General features: G+C 48.2%; 1 protein-coding gene across 1 annotated transcript; it reads left to right on the top strand.

Annotated features, from left to right (window-relative positions):
* Window positions 1-71: 71 nt before the first annotated feature.
* Rplp1 (ribosomal protein lateral stalk subunit P1) lies at window positions 72-1,812 on the top strand. The gene is made up of 3 exons (XM_027414823.2): window positions 72-266; window positions 682-756; window positions 1,564-1,812. The coding sequence occupies exons 1-3, from the start codon at window positions 195-197 to the stop codon at window positions 1,759-1,761; spliced, it is 345 nt and encodes a 114-aa protein (XP_027270624.1). The 5' UTR covers window positions 72-194; the 3' UTR covers window positions 1,762-1,812.
* The last annotated feature ends 18,939 nt before the right edge of the window (window positions 1,813-20,751 follow it).

Raw genomic sequence — 20,751 nt, 5'->3', positions numbered from 1 at the left:
TTGGCTCTGCCCCTTCCGCTCGGAGCCGGGCATCGATTGGTCGATGCGGCCCCCATAAGAGGCTGTGCGCAGGCGTGTGTGACCCTTTCCTCAGCTGCCGCCAAGGTGCTCGGTTCTTCCGAGGGAGCTAAGGCCGCGTTGGGGTGAGGCCCTCACTTCATCCGGCGACTAGCACCGTGCCGGCAGTCCGCAACATGGCCTCCGTCTCTGAGCTCGCCTGCATCTACTCCGCCCTCATCCTCCACGACGACGAGGTGACAGTCACGGTGAGTGTGCGGCCTGGGGCGCCGCGGGGCGGCCACGTGTGTTGCGACGGGGACCGGGCACTCGGCGAGCCGACTTGTCGGGCGCGGAGGACCGTGGCGCGCGTGCGCTGTCCTGCCCGCGCGGTTCAACAGCCGTGAATGGCGGCCGCCAGCCCGCCTGTTGTTAGAGGCGAAGTGTTAGGAGTGGGTTGTCTTTCCACTTGCTCGTAAGATTCTAACTCAGGTGGTCTGGCTTATGGGGCAACCGCACTGGCCCCCGAGCCTTCAAGCCTGGCCAGTGCTTTAAGTAAGCCCAGGTATGCATGAGCTGCCCATAGAAAGCCGAAATTGACAACATGGCTGTGCAGGAGGGACCTCCGTGACTTGATTTTAACCGTTTTCTGATCGCTCGGATGGATTGGCGTTTGTCTTCCAGGAGGATAAGATCAATGCCCTCATTAAAGCAGCTGGTGTCAATGTTGAACCTTTCTGGCCTGGCCTGTTTGCAAAGGTAAGATTGGGGAAGTCCTGTATAAATGGATTTTGTGTCTTAGTTTGTGCTCACTGGTGTAGCTTTTCTATATGTCCGTCCCCAGTTTCTAACAGATTAAGTACTTGTTAACCGTGCCACTACAAGCAAATCTTGTACGTGTTAGCCCGTGTTTTGTAGAAATTGGAATTTACTGACCTGGCAAGTTTGGCGCGTGGAACAATCAAGATTCTTATAAGACAGAAAGCTACAAATGGCTTTATTTCTGGCAAGGGAGATCAACCAATTTTCGGGTCTGGAGTCAGAATTTAGAAACTTTGGAGGTCTGCCCAATACTTTTGTTGGGTTACTTAGAACAGTTGGCTAGCCATGAGAGGCTATCTGCCGTTTAAAACAGCTACCAAATAGCGGCCCAGTTCACACCGAATATCAATTTTGCTTGTATATTGACTAGTCCAGGTGCATTGGCTTGGAAAAGGCTGAATTTGCATCATTGAAACATAAAGGACAGGTCTTAAAGGCCTTTTTTTTTTTTTTTTTGCCTGTCTTTGGGACAGGGTTTCTCTGAGACTGTCTTGGAATTCGGAGATCTGTCTGTCTCCCCTTTAAAAAATCCCATGAAAGCTGTAGGTATTAAAGGGGTGCACCACCACCCAGCTTTACCTGTTTTTATTTTATGTTCATTGGGTGTCTGGATCCCTGGAACCGCAATTCCATACAGTTCTGAGTTGTCGTGTGCTGGGAATCTGAACTCTGGTCCTCTGGAAGAGTGGTCAGTGCTCTTAACCACTGAACTATCACTCTAGCCCCTGTCTGTTTCTTTTTCAGGCCTTGGCCAATGTCAACATTGGGAGCCTCATCTGCAATGTAGGGGCTGGTGGACCTGCTCCAGCAGCTGGAGCTGCACCAGCAGGTGGTCCTGCCCCCTCTACCGCTGCTGCCCCAGCTGAGGAGAAGAAAGTAGAAGCAAAGAAAGAAGAATCTGAGGAGTCTGATGATGACATGGGCTTTGGTCTTTTTGACTAAGCCTCTTTCTTGTTAACATGTCCAATAAAAAGAAACTTTAGTTGTACTAGTCTCGGTTGTACTTTACGGGAAGTTTCTTTGGGGTTCTAGTGATGGTAGCAGGTCCCCAAAATGTCACAGGAGGAGGTTTTTGGGTTCAAGATCAGCATTGAGTTAATTGTCTCAAAAGAAGCCTGAGTCAGTTATTCTGTAGCCCTAAACTCAGCCATCTGAGTCTGTCTCCAGAAAGGCACTTTCCAGTGACATTTGAGCAGAGCCCTAGAAGCACTTAGGCTATTAATAGCTAGCACTTGTTATGGGCTGAGTCTGAGTAGAAGTTGGTTGTGTTTAGTGAGCACCCTGTCTTTGTCTGTGAAACTCCACTTGGCATAAGCAGGTCAGTAAACTTGGTCGTCAAGGCTTGCTGTCTCAACTGTACTCCAAGTGCACCTGCATTTGGTTCTTGGGCTGGAACCTTGTCTCTGGGTTGTTTCATTATGCATTTGCTTAAGACTGCCATTGTTTTTCTCTTAACAGCTGTAAAGAAGGTTCTAGCCTGTTGTCCCAAAGAACACAACACAACCTGCACTATTTGGCTTTGAACTCTCAAGCACTGGGACTAAAGGAGTGCATTGCTATACCTGGCTTTCTGTAGAACAAGCAGGAGCTAAAAGAATTCAAGCATAACTAGTTTTCATATGAAAAGCTAAATCCCTGAGACTGAACTGACAAATGATTTGGGAACGTGCATTGATACTCTGAAGTTGCAAGCAGCATTTCTGCATATTTGTGGTTTTATTGTGATGAAATTCAGAAATAGGATACAGCTCAGTGGCACACACGTTTGTGGCTGTGGATTTCCATACATCAGATGAAGTACATAGATAACATGGTTGCTCAGGCCGGCCTCTTGGACTGGCACCCTGGTTCTCACTAATCCCAGCACTGCAGATAGGGGGATCAGGGAGGTTTGGAGGCTGTGTAGAGCTGAAGCTCTGGGATCGGAAGTGGGGAGAGGGGCTAGGTTTATGGAAGCAGGACCTGAAGAGTTCCAGGTTGGAAGACAATAGATGCAAATGTGTGTAGAATGGTTTACCTCAGCCTCACGAAAGTGGATGGGACTCCAGGATCGGCAGTGTTGTGCAGCCAACTTACCAGGCAGGACTCAGCTTGGCCTTTGCCCACTTCTGGCTTAGAACCTTCTTAAGGGTGTGAGGAAGAAGGGGCCCTTCACCATCAAGAAGGTGGTAACCAAAGATAACGGGGGTAATAATAGAGATGGCTACTCAAGATTTGCTGCTAGGGTCAAAGCCGTGATAAGGCATAAGGACTGCCCTATACTGTATTAAGAAAATGCAGCGAGGATTCACTCTACCTATGTCACTGTAAAATGTCAAGAGCTACAGTCAAGTGTGGATGAGAATTGTTTGACAAGCTAAAACAACCCAAATTCCTTAAACCAAATTCCTCCTAAAGTGGGCCCGCTCCAGGTTGGATTAACCTTACCATTCTAAATTCCCTATATTGCAGACCACTATGTAGTAGAGAATGGCTTGAAGTTTATGGTCTGGATTGCATATGTGCAATCTGGTTTATGCTGTGCTGAGGATTGAACCCAGGGCTTCTGGCGTCTAGGTAAAACTCTTGGAAGATGATCATTAACTAGACCTATTACTGCTTGTCTATATTCGGCACATATTGTGAGCTGACCACTGCTCTCCTTAGTGTTCATTATTGGTCTTCAATACATAGTTCAGCTCTACGTTTACAAACCAGCCCGCCAGTATCAATGGGATGAGGGCCATAACTGGGACGTAAGTGCCAACTGTACCAAGTGCCGTTTTGGGGGCAAAGCCCGCCTGCCTCATCCATTCACCTCGCTGGAAGCGCTCACTGTCAAGCGTGCCAGGGACAGGTGTCTGTCATTAGGTTCCAGGGCTGGTACCAAGTCTGGCTTCAGAATTCCTTCCCACATGCTCAGTTCAGCACTTCTAACGCCAGGTGTCAGAAGCCTTACCGTCCACGAGGCGTCTGGGAAGATTTTCCAGGAGATACTGGAGCCGGGCTGTGGAGGTTCTTAAAAGATGCAGAGGCGCTGGTAACCACGGCACTCGGGAAGCAGAGGCAGCCATCTCTCCAGCCCCATCCGTATAGTTTCTTGAGGGACGTTGGCTGGCTGGGGTGGTTATGGCGCATGCGCCTCCGAAGTTCTTCGCTGAGAAGGAGGCGGGGCTGGAAGCCGAGCGCGGCCGGAGTCAAGCCGTTTCTCAATGACTATGAGGCCTGAGAAGCGCTAGGGGCGCGCATGGGTCCTGAAGTTTGTGCGCATGCCTGTTAGTGCTGGGCTTTTTTCCTGTCTTGCATTAAAGAAACTGATCTTTCGTAAAATGAGATGCACACATATTCATTAAGCAGTAGGAGCGGGACAGGACACATTTCTAAACTGGAAATAATGATCCGGGTTTGTGCTGTGAGGGGTGGTGAGCAACAGTATTCTGGAGGTTTCTGGGTGATAGCCTGCGGTCTGCCTTCCTGCCTGTTCCTATGTAGTCTAGGCTCTGTCTCTGTGTGTGTGTGTGTGTGTGTGTGTGTGTGTGTGTGTGTGTGTGTGTGTGTGTGTGTGTGTGTGTGTGTGTGTCTGTCTGTCTGTCTGTCTGTCTGTCTGTCTGTCTGTCTGTCTGATGATTGAACTCACGGCTTCTTAGATGCTTGGCAAGGACTCTACATTGAGTTACAACCTCAGACCCACTTTGGTTTTTTGAGTCAGGGTCTCACTATATAGCCCAGGCTGGCCTGGGACTCATAGTCTTTCTTCGGCCTTCCAATTGGCTGGGATTGCAAGTGTATCCCACCTGACCCAAAATAAATGACCGACTTTTGGGTTGGAGAAATGGCTCTAGCTTGTGTCAAGTTGACATAAATCTAGCTACTACACATGGCTAACGTAACTCTCCTTTGAGATGCCCACACCCATGTCTGAATTTGTACATGGAGAAAGAGCAGAAAGAAGAGACGCCCCACCTCAGAGCAAGGTAAAAGGCAAGCAACTGACTCCTGAGAGTGGTCCTTGGCGTAAACACGTGTGCTGAGGCGTGCATGTGCCTGTATGCACACCCATATCATACATTTACCACACACCCCTGTGAGGCTGAGGAGGACCTGGAGTTCCTTATCCCCCCATTTCTACTCCCAAGTGCTAGGGTTAGGGTGTCATGTGACACCATTGCAGGCATTCTCCTAAAATGTTTTTGTTTGTTTGTTTTGCTTTAAATGTGGGCATGATTTCCTATGGAAGAGACACTTAACTTCCAGGTAGTTTCAGAGGCAAGAACTCTGACTAGTTTTCAGACAGCTTTAGCTCAAAATAAGCAGAATCAGGAAAAGCCATGTTGGGTTTCATTCAGAGCCTGGGAGAGGGAGGGTAATATTTTGAGATGGATTTGGACTAGCCACTTGCCTTTGTGCAGTGATTCTCAACCTGTGGGTCACAACCCCTTTGGGAGTCACATACCAGATATCCTGCATATCTGGTATTTACATTGAAATTCATAACAGTAGCAAAATTACAGTTAAGGAGCTGCAATATTTTTATTCCTGGGGGTCACCACAACATGAGGAATGGGGCTAAAGGTCTCAGCATAAGGAAGGTTGAGAACCGCTGGCTTAGTCTGACCTTAGCTGACCCTGACCTGACCCTGCATAGTACCTTTCAAAAAGAGGTTTGAATGTAGTTCATAGTTTTGGAGCCTGGAAAATGCAAGATTGGGTGGCCCCATTTGTTACAATGAGGGCCTTTTGGCTATTTCACAACATGGTGGCTGGTGTCATAGTGTGTAAGGGGACAGACACCATCCATGGGAGAGATATCAGGGATGGTGCCAAGTCACCTAACAACCCATTCCCACAAGACCTGCACAAGTCCCTTCTGAGGGCAATGCCTCATGGCCTAATCTCCTCCCACTAGGCCCTGTCGCATCTCCAGGGGATTCTACCCCTCAGGACTACCACACTGTAGACAAGGATTGTGGGACACAAACCTCTGGGTAACAAATCATGTTTAAACCTAACGTTATATCTTCCTGTTACCATGTCTTTGTAGGTCTTTTGGGATGCAGGGTTAAGTGATTTGATGGCAAACTACTAGCGTTTTGTCAGATCCAAATGATGCCAGGGCTGTGTGGCCTTAAAAAGATTAATCTCCCTCTCTGGTTTATTGTATGCTGGGTGGGAGTGGTGGTAGCTAATGATACCTCACTGAGCTCTTATTGGGAGGGTGAGTGGGTATGGGTAAAGCATTTACACAGTTCTTTTTTTGAGTGGGTTTCTCTGTAGCTTTGGAGCCTATCCTGGAACTTGCTCTGTAGACCAGGCTGACCTCAAACTCATGGGGATCCACCTGCCTCTGCCTTCTGAGTGCTGGGATTAAAGGTGTGTGCCACACTGCCCGGCACACAGTTCTGGTTAAAAAAGGATATTAGTGTAGTTGGTCATTGTTGTGTAGTTTAGTCCCAACCACTTGGGAGGATGAAAAGGTACAAACATTTCAGTGGGTGATTTCACTGACCAGTTCTGGCCATGTGAGACCCTGTCTCAAAGGAAATGGGGCATTAGCATTTCATGTCATAGCTTTCTCATAATAGGTTGATGCTTAAAAATCTAAAGACAGACATGCAGGGATGGCTTAGTGGTTAAGAGCTCATATTGCCATTGCGGGGGACCCAGATTTGGTTCCTGTCATTCATGTAGGGCATCTCACAACCACCTGGAACTGCAGCTCCAGGGGAATCTGAAGTCTTTGGACTCCATGAGCATCAGTGTTCACCCACCCCCAAAACATATAATTAGAAATAAAATAAATCTGAGCTGGATGCTGTGGGCACATTTTAAACCCCAGCACTCGGGATGCAGGACCAGAGGATCTCTTTGAGTTTGAGCTCCAGATCATCCTGAGTTACATAATGAGACACCATTTCAAAAACAAACACATATATTTTTTTAAATAAAAAGATGGAATGGAGCCGGGCGTTGGTGGCTCATGCCTTTAATCCCAGCACTCGGGAGGCAGAGGCAGGCGGATCTCTGTGAGTTCGAGGCCAGCCTGGTCTCCAGAGCAAGTGCCAGGATAGACTGCAAAGCTACACAGAGAAACCCTGTCTCGAAAAATCAAAAAAAAAAAAAAAAGATGGAATGGCAAGACGGCTCAGCAGGTAGAGACACCTGCTGCCACACTTGATGATATGAGTTTGATCCCTGGGACCCACATAATGGAAGGAGAGAAGTGACCCCCACACACACAATTTTTCCTCTCACTTGCACTCAAATGCCACAGTGCACCCCCCCAACAAATTAATGCTAAAAATTATTTTAAAAATTGTTTAAAAGGGAATTAGAGAAGTGATTTGCAGGAACTTTTTTAGTTTGCATATTTTAACTATGGGTAAAGCCAAATACTGGGATTTCGGGATTCACGAAGGTAGGATTTTGTGCGTGTTGGATTTGCATGGGTTACAAATAATTTGTAAGGATGATGGCTCAGTGCTGCCCCACAGTGGCCTGTTGTGGGAATGGCTTCACAGCTGGACGCTCCTGGAATGGGAGGGAGGGAGCCTACACCTTGCTAAGAAAACCAAGATTGCGTGCCAAGAGGAAGCCAAGTGCATTTGAATTTGGTCTTACCTTCTTTGTAATTTACTTTCACACACTTGGCTTTTCCCTTCTCACACTCAAATTCTTTCTTTTTTTTTTTTCAAGACAGGGTTTCTCTGTGGCTTTGGAGGCTGTCCTGGAACTCGCTCTTGTAGACCAGGCTCGAACTCACAGAGATCTACCTGCCTCTGCCTCCCGAGTGCTGGAATTAAAGGCGTGTGCCACCACCGCCCGGCTTCAAATTCATTTCTTGTCTGAGAGCCAAGGATGTGGCTGAGCCATCCTGCAATTGGGTGGACCCTGTGCCCTTCCAGGCTTGTTGAAAGAAACAGCTAGATGATGACGGCTTCTGCTTTTGCCATGAACTTTCAGAGGTGCTGCTGTGTAGCCTAAGTAAGAAAATTTCTTGTGAAATGGAGACCTAGGGCAAAGTTTGTGTCATCTGTGTCATTCTCCTTTGATTTTTGTGTTATTTTACTTAACTTTTAAGATTTATTCTTGTGTGTGTGTGTGTGTGTGTGTGTGTGTGTGTGTGTGTGTGTGTTCACATGAGTGTATGCCATGTGTGTCTCAGTGCCCCTGGAGACCAGAAGAGGGCGTCAGATCCTGAGGTGTTAGCGTTACGTGCTGTAAACTCAGGGTAGGTTCTGGGAACCAAATTCTAGTCCTCTGAAGAGCAGGAAGCACTTGTAACCTCTGAGCCATCTCTCCAGAACCCTTTCTAGTTGTTTTTTTAAGATTATTTTTTAAATTATTATTGCATGATGTGGGCAAGGATGTATGCATGTGCCAGGACTCACACGTGGAGGTCAGAACACCACAACCCTGAGGGGCCGGCTCTCTCCTTCCACCTTCATGTGGGTTCTGGGGCTCTGAACTCCATTCCTCAGCCCTGTTCAGGAATGAGCCATCTTGCCAGTCCTGTCCCCTTTTAGAATGACAAGAGCTCTGCGACTTAGCCACTCAGCCACTGAGAAAGTCATCCGGAGAATTGATAGCACCGTCTCTTGGAAGAAGTGACCCACACAGACAATGCCTCTGCTTCTTCCTCCTGGACTTGACACTGATTTTTCTTGTTTAATTTATAGGGCTCTTTCATTGACTTGGCTGCATATCTGCACTTTGATCTACGTCTTCATGCCCTTTTGAGAAAGGGGACAGAGGACTTCGTAAATTAAACGAAGAGGGAAACATTCACAAGGTTCTGGGCATAGCTGTGACAATAAGTTCTTTGAGATGATTTTAGCCAGGGGTTGGATCCAAGTTAGTTTTAGGACTGACAGGTTTATATGGATCAAAGGTTTTAGACCAGGGTGTCTCTTTACTTGGGTAAATGAGAACCTCATGTGAATGAGGCCAAGGAGGAAGTCGAAGGTGTGTTAAAAGATCCGGCTGAACGCTTGTTCCCTTATCCACCCCCTCCCAGAGATAATACTGAATCAGTGTAAACACTTAGAGGCAAAACGTTGGTGGTTACATGGGATCAAGATTATTTTTTGATGGCTCAGTGGTGAAGGCACCTGCTTGCCAAACCTGCCCATTTGAGTTCCACCCCCAGAATCACATGGTGGAAGGAGAGAACTGACTCAGATAAGTTGTCCTCTGACCTCCACACATGCTGTGACATGTGACATGCACACAGAATAAATAAATAAAAAGCTTAAAAGAAAATATCTTCCTACTTCTGCCTTATTCTTCCTCCATCTGAGACAGGATTTCACGTAGCACCTAGGGCCTTGAAGTCCTTATGTAGCTGAGATAACCTTGAACTTCCTATCCCTGTGAGTGCTGGGATTATAGGACTGCATCCTCACGCCCAATTTATACGGTACCAGGGATCAAACCCAGGGCCTCATGCATCCCCATCCCTAGTGCTGCGGTGTTACACCTGCCACTATTACGCATTTTTATTTTGTTTTTGAAACAGGGTGTCATGAAACCCAGGCTGGCTTTGAACTTAGTATATAATCAAGGCTGGCCTTAAACTACTGATACTCTTTGCTTCTCCTCCCAAGTACTGGGATTACAAAGCTAGGGCTTGGTTTCCTTGTAGTCTTCTTGAAATATAAACATTTTCCTGGGGAGGTCAAGACATCGTGCCTTGTAGTTTTCTTGAAAAACAAACATTTTCCTGGGGAGGTCAAGACATCGGTATCTTAAGACTTCAGAGCCGGGGGCTGGAGATATGGCTCAGCGGTTAAGAGCACTGACTCTTCTTCCAGAGGTCCAGAGTTCGATTCCCAGCAACCACATGGTGGCTCGCAACTGCCTTGAATGAGATCTGGTGCCCTCTGCTGGCAGGCAGGCAGAAGACATAATAATAATAATAAAAAAAGACAAAAAAGACTTCAGAGCCAATGAGATTGCTTCTGGGTCTTCCTTCCTGTGGGATCCTGTCGGGGTCTGGGATTTTGCCTCTCCACCAGAAGAGGTGGCTGGCTCCTGGAGTGGGAAGTGGGGAGGGCAGAGATTGTGTGGAAGAGAGAGGAGCTGTGGTGCGACATTGGCCAGTCCCAGTTACTTCCTGGAACCTCAATTTCTTGGCCATTGCATCAAGGACTTTCAAGGACTCCAGTCTTGGCTTCCCTCTCTCTGGCTTGTGTGGTGGAGTTGCCTTCCCGCCCCATGGCCACCTCAGCTCCTTGCTCTGTTTATTCTCAAGCAAAACCTTCCTTCTGTTTACTCAGCAAAGATTCTTCTAAGACGAGCTAAGCACACCGTTTACTCTGCTAACAAGCCTTGGCACATACAGGGAGACTTGTGTTGACATATTCTTGAGCCTCCGTTGACATTCACTGGGTAACACAAACACAGAGACAGCCTGGGAGCACCGGCCTGACACAGTGCTAGGAACCTGCCTGGAAAGGGCCATGCTTTCTGTTTTGGTTGGAATCACCCCCTGAGGTAAAAATAGTACCGTACACACTGAAGAGATTCCAATTTGTAACTGTCCTGGCGGCAATGAGGATATCCTGAAGAGACACTTGTGCCCCCACTTTGGCTGTCACACAATTGAAGCAGTGGACCCCAAGAAATTGGAATTTCCCCCAGAATTTTGTGCTAGGAGAAGGAAAAATGTGAGACCTGGTGCTAGCCAGAGGGGAGCTTGTCTTCAAGGAAGGAACTCCACACAGGAGACTGGAGCTGGACAGTGATGGGCAGGAACCAGGACTGCGTGGCTTTGCATGCTTCTTGTTCTCTAATTAAACCTAAATCTTGTGTCAGGACTCAGAATATGGACTTGGGCATTCTCTGACCTCGTTGTTTTTCTTCCAAATGTAGCTACATTGGATAATCTCCTTTTTCCTTCTCCTCATTATGGCTTGCCTGTTTGATTGGCCGGTTGAAGTGGGTGGCTGAGCCTAGCTGGCTAGCACTGCCAGGGCCCAGGCTCGTCTGGTCCTAACGAATCTGGTAGGTAACAATGATCTCTTTCAGGTTTTGGGTTTCAGTAGCTGAGCACTTGGAAGGTCTCTAAGAAGCTCCCAGGTTTTTCTTCACAAGACCTCATGTGAGCCAGCAACATTTGGGGACCTTGGCACACTCTCACAGTGCCATGGGCTGTGGGTTCAATTCCAGCTATGCTCTTAGTGGCCATGGGAAAATACCTTTCTTCCTCTGGTTTTCAGTGTCCCATTCTCTCTCTCTCTCTCTCTCTCTCTCTCTCTCTCTCTCCTCTTTGCTTGTTTTATTTATTTACTTTTTTAAGACAAGTTCTCACTATGTAGCCCCTTGCTGGCTTGGACAACTCCTCATATAGACCAAGCTGGCCTCAGATTTACAGAGGTTTGCCATCTTTCTGCTTCCTCAGTGTCCATTTTTGTGGTGAGTGGCAGTTGGTTGACTGCACCTTCAGTCTGAGCACCTGTGCTAGAATATTCAAAATTATGTGTTGAGTGAATGAACACACCACATTGGCTGATCTCTTCAACCTGCACCCAAACCCTCCCAAAGGCAGGCTGCATTGAGTCATTGTCTGACAGGATCTGCCAAGGGTGTCACAGGTTCAGATGTGAGGCTGAAGTGGTTTCTCCTGCCTTCTTTGCCTGGCTCCTCTTCTTTCCACCCCAGCAGGTGCTTGTAAAGGGAATGTCTTTTCAGGTGAGAAGGCTGTGTATTAGGTTTGTCTTTGTTGCCCAGAAACTGTTGACATCCAAGACATCCTGTTGCCTTCACTGGGTAATGAAAAATTGATTACTTTTCTCTGACGGCAGGAACTCTGCAGCCGTTCATGCAGCCATTCACCTTGGCCCCCAGGGTGGGAAACGTTTGCTTCTCATTGAACAAGCATTTGCTTCCTCTCAGGAAGTTGGGGTGCTGTAAGGAGAAGTAGAAGCAGGTCTCTGGGATGGGGGTTAGGTATTTTTCTTTCCAATCCCAGTCCCCCCCCCCCACTAATACCCTACCTATCCCATACCCTTTCTGTTCCCTAGGGAGGGGGTGAGGCCTTCCATGGGGGATCTTCAGAGTCTGTCATATCCTTTGGGATAGGGCCTAGGCCCTCCCTCGTGTATCTAGGTTGAGGGAGTATCCCTCTATGTGGAATGGGCTCCCAAAGTCCATTCCTATGCTAGGGATAAGTACTGAACTACTACAAGAGGCCCCATAGATTTCTGAGGCCCGGGGGGGTGGGGGCAGGTCTTAAGGATGCCTCTTGCAGGAGATATGGTCTATTTCTCCTCAGGTGCTGCCAGGTCTGGCCAATGCTGTTGCCAGGCAACCTCTAGCTCAGCTCCTCTCCACAGCATCTCACTGCTCACCCAGCCCATAACATTTCCCCATTTCCCAGGGCCTGGATCCTCCTTGTCCCCTTTTTCGGCTGAACAGCCTGCTTACACCTATGCACTTTGTTTCTCGTCCTGGCTGTGTGTTAGACTGGCTGTTCCTGCACAAAGGAAGCAGCAGAGCCTCTGCGAGAAGCACAGCATTCTAGATCTAGGAAGGGCTTCAGTGTACCCAGCCCTTCTGACATTTACATTTGTGGAGACGCTGCTCAGAGAGGGCAAGTGATGTGTCTGTGGCCACACAGTTACGTGGTCCCAGAACTCAGCATCATGACTCTTGATCAGTGGCTGTGGCATTTGTCTGTTTGCCATGCACATGTCTGGCACCCTCAGAGGCCAGAAGAGTGTGTCGCAGCACACCCTGGAACTGGAGTTACTGATGGTAACTGCCATGTGATGCTGATGGGTTACTGATGAGCTGCCATGTGGATGCTGGAGATTGAACCTGGGTCCTCTGGAACAGCAGCTATTGATCTTAACCACTGAGTCTTTTTCTAGCTCCAAGAAGATTTTCAAAGCTGCCGATGGCTTCCAGAGGGTATGACTGGTGGCATATGTGTCCCACATAATAAAATAAATACATAGAAAATTAAAAGTAGGTTGGAAGTTTTCCCGGGACATAATGGACTGTCAGTCAGCCTTCACCTGTCATTTGTGACAGCAGCCTGGATGAACATGACAGGCACAGAAGGGATGGGCACCAAGTAACCTCTCGTGCAAAGTCAGAAATTGCTGAATTGAGCTGAGGATGTAGCTCGTTGACAGAGAGTCACTTTCCCACCACCGAGACAGCTTCCTATCAGCAAGGCATTGAATAACAGCAACAGTGAACCTGAACTTGTATTTTTGGTGGGGATGGGGGTAGGTGTGACAAGGTCCTGCTATGTAGCCCTAGTTAGCCTGCAACTTGCTACATGGGTCAGGTTGCACTCAAGCTCATGGTGATCCTCCTGCCTCTGACTCACAGTGCTTGGTTTATAGGCAGGTGTCAACATGGCTGGCTGTGATGATATTTTGTTTGTGCTCAAACAAATAAAGCTTGCCTAGAGATCAGAGTGTGGAGGTAGCCGCTAGGTAACCACAGAGGCCAGGCAGTGGTGGCACACACCTTTAATCCCAGTACTTGGTATCTCATGACTTTGATTCCAGTACTTGGAAAGCACATGCCTTTAATCCCAGCACTAGGGAGGAGGAAACAGGAAGTGATATGTCTGGGTGGAGAGAGGAATGTAAGGCACACAGAGACAGGGGCTCACCCCCTTTTGAGGTCTGAGAATTTCATAGAGGTAAGAACTCTAGTGGCTGGCTGCTCTGCTTCTCTGATCTTTCAGCTTTCACCCCCTGATATCTGTCTTTGGGTTTTTATTATTAAGACCAATTAGAATTCACACTATAGCTGACTTCAAAATTGAACTTGCAAGCAAACAGAATGGTATTTGCCAGACATGGAATGGGTGAAATTGGGGCTATATGGATTAAAAGGTCTCATTCAGGCAGAAGGAGTGAGATTCCTGAGGTGTGTTGCATAGCAAGGAGGCCAGAGTTAATAGTAATATGTTGTATACTTCAAAATTGTCTAAATGTAAGGATAAAACATTTTCACTGTGGGAAATAAGGATGAGGGCAATGGATATGTTATTTATTTATTTATTTATTTTTTTCGAGACAGGGTTTCTCTGTGGCTTGGAGGCTGTCCTGGAACTAGCTCTTATAGACCAGGATGGTCTCGAACTCACAGAGATCTGCCTGCCTCTGCTTCCTGAGTGCTGGGATTAAAGGCGTGTGCCACCACCCCCGACTATGGATATGTTATTTATCTCCACTTATTATAATTTTATACAGTTATTCCATGTCACATGGTACCCCGCAAATATATGCCATTATTATTTGTTGATTAGCAATAGAAATAAATAACAAACTCAAGGACAACCTTGTGCCTTTTTCACGGGTGGCCTATCTGGTTCTCAATAGGGCTGAGTCTGTGGAGTTCTCCTTTTGGGCAGCAGGGGGCAGCAGCAACATGGAATAAGGCCGGGTGTCTTGATTATCCAAGCATCCTCTTCTCTTTCTGAAGGATGGAAAAGAGGTGGGGTTGGCTTTCTCCATCGTCTTTGTGAAGTCTCCAGGGAAAGCGCCCAGGAGGACCACCCAAGTGGAGCTGAAAGGAGAGTGAGGATCGGGGAAGAGGAGCTGCGGCTTTGTTGTGTGCAGCACAGGGCTCTGATTCCAGCTGCCTGGGTTTGAGTCTTCACTCAGACTGTGAGGCCTTGGGGAAGACACCCAAGAAGTCGTTTCCTTGGGTGCAAGGGGTGTAATGGCAGCTGTAGATTAGGTAGGATGACTTGGCGCTGTGCCTGCCCTGTGTGGATACCCAACCCACGTGTTCATTATGTAGCAGGCCCAACCTGCCATTTTTTCCCCTCTAGGATCCTGTGACATTGGGAGATGTCAGCCTTTCTGAGTGCACACTTCTCCTGAGGACAGCTGGTCCCACAAATTGCTGTAATCGCTGTATTGAGATTTGCCTCAGCCCGTGCCTTCTCTAGGATGCCTGTGGGGATGGACCCAAGACCCTGCAGTGAATTTCTCAGTGCTCGGAATTCCCTCTGCTCACCTCCCCATCATCATTGCAGGAACTGCACACTGCATATGAGACACCGTGGTTTCTGTTGCACAGTGGAAGACCCCGTGGCAAGGTGATTAGGCTGCCTGAGTTGAATAAATCTTGTCAGTGGGTTGTGCCAGCAGTATGACTTGGGGCAAAATGCTAGATGCCCTTGGGCCTCAGTGTCCCCCGTTGTGCTTTGTATGGTACTGGGACAATTGAGTGAAGGGAAGCAGGGGAGGGGCAGATGCCTGCACCAATCAGGTGTCTGTTTAGCACCTTGAGAACAGGAAGCCATGACTCAAGAAGGAGAGGGGTCTGTTCTCAGTACCAACCAGATGCCTTGTTACCTGCCAGATACTGGTACTAGACACACAGTGTCCCTCCTGTGGGAAGACAGGTATTTATACCTCCGATTTGCAGATGAGGCACCCAAGACTCAGTTTACCTAGGTCTAAAGAGTAGAAAGAACTGCAGGCAGGGGAGGGGTGGCCTTGCAGTTTCTGACACAGAATCCAGAGTTCTGCTTTTCCTTATTTGTGACAGGAGGGAGGGAGGTATGGGGCGGCGGGAGGTGGGGGGCGGTATTTGGTCCTTTTTGTAATAGACTAGAAGGTCAGAGATGACCACATTTCACCCATGCTTTCCCCCCATGCTGGATCCATCAGGGATTTCAAGAGGGAAAAGGGGTCAGTGAGAAAGTAGAGTTCAGGCAGTGTGAACTTCAGTAGGAACTGATGCGGGAGAATGAGAGTGGGCAGCAGGGGGCGCTGTGGCACCAGCAGAAAGCTGCTACTTCCCTGAGGAGGGTCGGGGCTCTTGGGAGACAGGCCCAGACTGGATGAGGCCTAGGAAGGAACTTCTGCCCAAGAGCTGAGGACCAAAGGGGTCTCCAGAAGGCTCCCTCATGGTGGGTATTCTGGGTACTGACTTTGGAATCTGCTCTTTGCTCTTTCTTGATTTGTGACTCTAGTGTTTTAACCTTCTCCCTCCTTCCCCGATGGTTTTGTGTGTGTGTGTGTGTGTGTGTGTGTGTGTGTGTGTGTGTGTGTGTTTGAGCGCTCTAGTGTGTTCATATATGCACACCCGGGAATGTGCTTGTGGAGACCAGAGGTCAACTTTGGATGTTATTCTTCAGGAGCTGTCTATTTCTTTTTTAAAATTTATTTTATGTATATAGGTGTTTTGTCTGCATAAATGGTTGTTCACCATCTGTGTGCCTGGTATCCACAGAGGCAAGAAGAAGGCACCAGATCCCCTGGAAGTGGAGGTACAGATGGTTATGAACCACCACGTGGGTGCCAGGAATTGAACCTAGGCTCTGTTTCTGGAAGAACAGCCAATATTCCTAACCACTGAGCCATCTCTGTAGCCCCACCCGTATTTTAAGACAGGCTCCCTGGATTGTGTGGACCACCCTTGTGGATGAATGTTGAAGGTGATAAAGCTAGGCACATATTATGTAATTCTACTTCTTAAACTCTTAGAAGACACTAGTCCCCTGAGAAGGAAGTGAGTGACTTTGTTGGTTGCTGGGGACAGGGAGTTGGGAGTCTGAATGAGAGTGAACAGGGGACAAAGACATTTTGTGGAAGCAGAGGTTAACATCTGGCACCCTCCTCTACTGCTATGCATCTGAGTTTTTGGGATAGACTTTGTCACTGAACCTAGAGCTCACCAGTTCAGCAAGGCTGGTTGGCCAGCAAGCACCTGGAATGTCTTTGTTCCCCCTAGTGCTGGGTTAACAACTGTATGCAGCCCTATCTGGCTTTTGCTTTGGTGCTGGGGACCTGGACACAGGTCCATTGAGCCATCATCTCCACAGCTCCTTATTTTCATATTTAAAAAATTGTTTTAGATATTTGGCTTGGTTTGTTTCAGCAAGGAAAATTTTATTTGATAGAGACTTTCATATAGTCAAGACTGGCCTCAAAACTCCCTATGTAGCTGAGGGTGACCTTGAACTTTTGATCATCCTGTTTCTACCTCCAGAGTTTTGGAATCCAGGCATTAGCTACCATGCTCCACTTTTCCATTATTTTTAAAGAGGAAAAATTATATTGTAGCTTGTCAGCCCAAGTCTCTTAACCAATTTCCTAAAATCTAGTAAAATATACCAATGTGTTTCTATGTGCTACACACAATCATGTTCAGCTGTAAAAAGCTTATAGCTTTGCTTCCTGGTCACACCAGGACTAATAGGGACATTAACAAGCAGTCACTCTGCTGCAGGGCTCTACCACTCAGTGCCAGCAATGGCCAAGGGGCACCATACCCCTCATTATCTAACCTCCATGTATTTCAGAATACAACTTAATTCATTCTGCTAATTGTTTTAGGAAAGTCCTTCCATCCTTCTCACACATACTGTTTTGTTGTTTTTAATGTTATACTGGGGACTGGCAAGATGGCTGAGCAGGTTAGAACACTTTCCACTAAGCCTGAGGACCCAAGTTTGATTCCCAGGATCTACATGGTGGAAAGAGAACAGACTCTCACAAATTGTCCTCTAATTTTCACACATGTACACACACTAGATAAAATGTAATTTAAGAGAGAAAGTGAGCCGGGTGGTGGTGGCAAATGCCTTCAATCCCAGCACTCAGGAGGCAGAGGCAGGTGGATCTCTGTGAGTTCAAGACCAGCCTGGTCTACAAGAGCTAGTTCCAGGACAGCCTCCAAAACCACAGAGAAACCCTGTCTCGAAAAACAAAACAAAACAAAACAAACAAACAAATAAAAAAAGACAGAGAGAGAGAGAGAGAGAGAGAGAGAGAGAGAGAGAGAGAGAGAGTGAGAAAAGGGCACACAGGAATTTGGAAACATATGTAATATGTTGTTCCCATGTAAACACTACCCACAAAGCTTGCTCCTGACAATGTGTGAAGTCAGGGAAGCGTGGTCCTGTAGGGAGCCTGCTGGAAGGAGGCTTCTGCAGGGCATCCCTGATTCCATCCAAGCTCCAAGGACCTTACTCAGTTCCCTAGGAAGAGACCAAGAGGTCGGGAGTCTTTTTCTGGGTCATGTGGTGACTGTGGCAGGATTCAGTTGGGATGTCAGGCTCCTGGGTTTGGGTGGTGACCCTGAGCTCTGCATCAGCTCCTCAGGTCCGCACTGGAGCAGCTGTGGTGGTGCAGGGCTCTGAATCTGTTTACTGGACAAGTCAATTTGTACGTGGACACTGCCAGCTGCACTCAAAGAGCTGACTGTGGTCCTGTCCCTGCTTTTGGAAGGTCAAGGACTCTCAGTAAATACACCTGCTGGTTGTTTACAAAGCTCAGTCTGGGGGCCAGATTAGGCATTTCCTTGGGGGGCAAGCCAGGGAGTAGCTGCTAGCCTAGGGCCTGGGAAATCAGACCCGGGGGGCAGTGTCTTTGAAACCTGTCTGCCCATGTGTTGCTGGAGTGGGGAGGACAGAGCGACGTGGCTTCTGACAAAGCCACTCTGTGATCTCCGTATTCGTTTGGTGTGACACCGTGGGGCTCTTAGCTGGCTTCCCCAGGCTCTGTGCCGTGACTATCTCTAGAACATTCTCTGGAAGTAGAACAGGATGGATACCAAAACAGGCTAAGGACACCTGGCAGGAGCTGCTCTAGGGAGCCATGGGTCTGGAAACTGCACTGGCTAGGAAGCCGGGTGCTGTCTGTCCACTTCATCTTTGATGCAGCGAGTCCACTGGGCCTCTAGGACACATTGTGCACCATCAGGTCCTGTTTCTTAGCCTCTCAGTCTGGAGGATCTGGGATGGATGGGAGGGGAGGAGCAGCTAGCAGGTGAAGCCCGCACAAGGCTAAGTGGATGAAAGAAGCTGAGGGGTTTGGGTGGTACTAGAGGCTGGAAGGGATGAGCCTTAGAGTTCCAGAGCGAGCTGGATGCAGAGGAGGGGGCTGGGAGGACACTCTTTTCAGGTTCTACAAAGCTGCATGCTCCATTCTGTCATGAGGTCTTTGCAGACCTCCGTATCTTTCATTTATTATTCTTTGTGTATACACAGAGGTTTGGAGGACAGCCTTGTGAGGTTGCTTCTCTCTTACAAGGAGGGGATTGAACTCAGGTTGCCAGGCCTGACTTTACAAGCTGAGCCACCTGTCCCCACCCCCAGGCCTCTCTCTAGATCTCAGTTCTCACTCTCCCTTCTCCTTTTATCCCCTCTTTCTGTTCTTTCCCCTTCTTCTCTTTCCTTTTTTAAAAATGCTTGTCTTACCTGCTCACGAGGGAGCTCCTGAGAAGCAGGGACACACTGCCACTTTCCATCTTTAGGCTAGTCTAACATGTGCTTATGTGGACTCAGCTGCTAAAGGTCACACGGGAGTGGCTAGCCCCTCATTTCCTGCTCTGGGGGAGCCCAAAGCCCTTTAAGGCACAACATCCTGAAAAATCTAAGTATCCACTTTGCCTTTAGCCACCAGCCTCTACCTGGTTTTCATTTACTACCTTGTGACTTTCCATTATCTCTTCATTAGAGTTGAGCCAAACATCGGGCCTGGATCTTTTTCCTTGACCCTCTTGTTTCAAGGTCACGGTAGCGATGAGACATTATTGAGCTTCCTGTATCAGCGGGAGGGGTTCCCTGTGTAAAACACTGTCAGGTTTTCACACTTGACTTTCCAGGCTCTGCCAGCTTGCATACACCTGGCTTTTCTTCACTTCTCTCTGTCTTCCCTTCCCTCAGGCTCCAGCCTTCCCAAATGGATTCCTCTCAGCACAGCCTGGCTCTATAGAACCAAGGCATCAGCTAGGCTGGGAGCCTCACTCAAGAGGACCTGCCATCAGCAAGAAGAGCCTGTGTCACAGACCGAGGTCCTCCAGGGACTCAGAAGCCCGGGTCCTCCAGGACTTGGCCTGAGGCACCTTTGCCTCTATCTGCCCAGAGGCCTTCTCCCTCTCCGCTCTCCTCCTGCCAGCTCTGGTGGGACCTGGCACAGATTCATCCTGCAGTCTGGAGTCAGATCTCAAAAAACTGCCTTCCTGGGGAGACAAGCACCTGAGAACCGACGAGCCACCTTTTCCAACAGTCATGTTGTTCTCCGAGATCTTAATCTCTCCTGGCCAGCTATGCTGGAAAAAGCTTCTAGGCGAAACTCGATCTTTCTGAGCAAAGCTGGGGCTGTCCTTCCGCCTATTCGTCTATGCCAAAGGTGTGTTTTGCCTGGGGAGAAGCACCTCCTTGTGGTGGTGGTCAGCCTACAGCTACCCAAAGCTCACAGAATCGGTGTGAGTCCTCATTTCCTCTGCCTGTGGGGAGTGCCCGGCTGACCCTGGGCATGAGGATTCAGTGAGGGCCTCCCAGCTGCCCTTTGCTTGGAGGAGGATGTGGGGGGGGTGGGGAGAGGGAAGAAGCTTGTAGTTCTACATTGGCAGCAGCTTTCCAGGCAAGTAGGTCACTGTGTGATCTTGGCCATGCTTTCTAATGGTCTAAGGCCTTAGTATAGGTGTCTGTAATCTGCTGTCAGTAGAACTGCTGGGGCCAACGCCAAGATACCTGCTAACCAAAGGGCTTTGGGCAAGAACTCCAGGAGCTTCAGCTAGCCATTCAATCACTCATTGTCTGGCGGGGCATGTGGCTTAGTTGATAGAGTGTTTGCTTGATGTTCAAGAAGCCCGGTTTGATCCCCAGGACCTCATAGATCAGGCATTGTAGTGCACACCTATAATCCTAGGACTTGGGAGGCAGGAGAATCAGGAGTTCAAGATTATCTTCTGCTGCATAGCAGTTCTGAGACCATCCCACAATAAAACCAACTCAAAAACCCACCACTGATTCCAACAACAAACAAGAACTCTTGCTAAGAGCCCTAACTTACTTTGTATGTGACACTGACTTTGGCATAGCCATACCCCTCTCTGGGTCTTGTTTCTTTTTTGGAGGGGGTTCCTGTGAATTGCTTAGGTTGCTCTTGAACTCATAGGTTCATCATCTTTATATTATATTATACATTCATTGTACTAATTTGCTAGTTTTTATGAGATGGATTT

Source organism: Cricetulus griseus, chromosome 4 (assembly GCF_003668045.3).
Source record: "Cricetulus griseus strain 17A/GY chromosome 4, alternate assembly CriGri-PICRH-1.0, whole genome shotgun sequence".
In the NCBI taxonomy this organism is placed as follows: Eukaryota; Metazoa; Chordata; class Mammalia; order Rodentia; family Cricetidae; genus Cricetulus; species Cricetulus griseus.
The sequence above is the reverse complement of the archived record's forward strand: the minus strand, read 5'-3'. Positions and strand labels throughout refer to the sequence as shown.

Coding starts and splice junctions, on each gene's coding strand:
- Rplp1 (XM_027414823.2), top strand. CDS start 195: ATGGCCTCCGTCTCTGAGCTCGCCTGCATCTACTCCGCCCTCATCCTC. Junction 267..681: donor ACGACGAGGTGACAGTCACG/GTGAGTGTGCGG, acceptor TTTGTCTTCCAG/GAGGATAAGATCAATGCCCT. Junction 757..1,563: donor GGCCTGGCCTGTTTGCAAAG/GTAAGATTGGGG, acceptor TTTCTTTTTCAG/GCCTTGGCCAATGTCAACAT.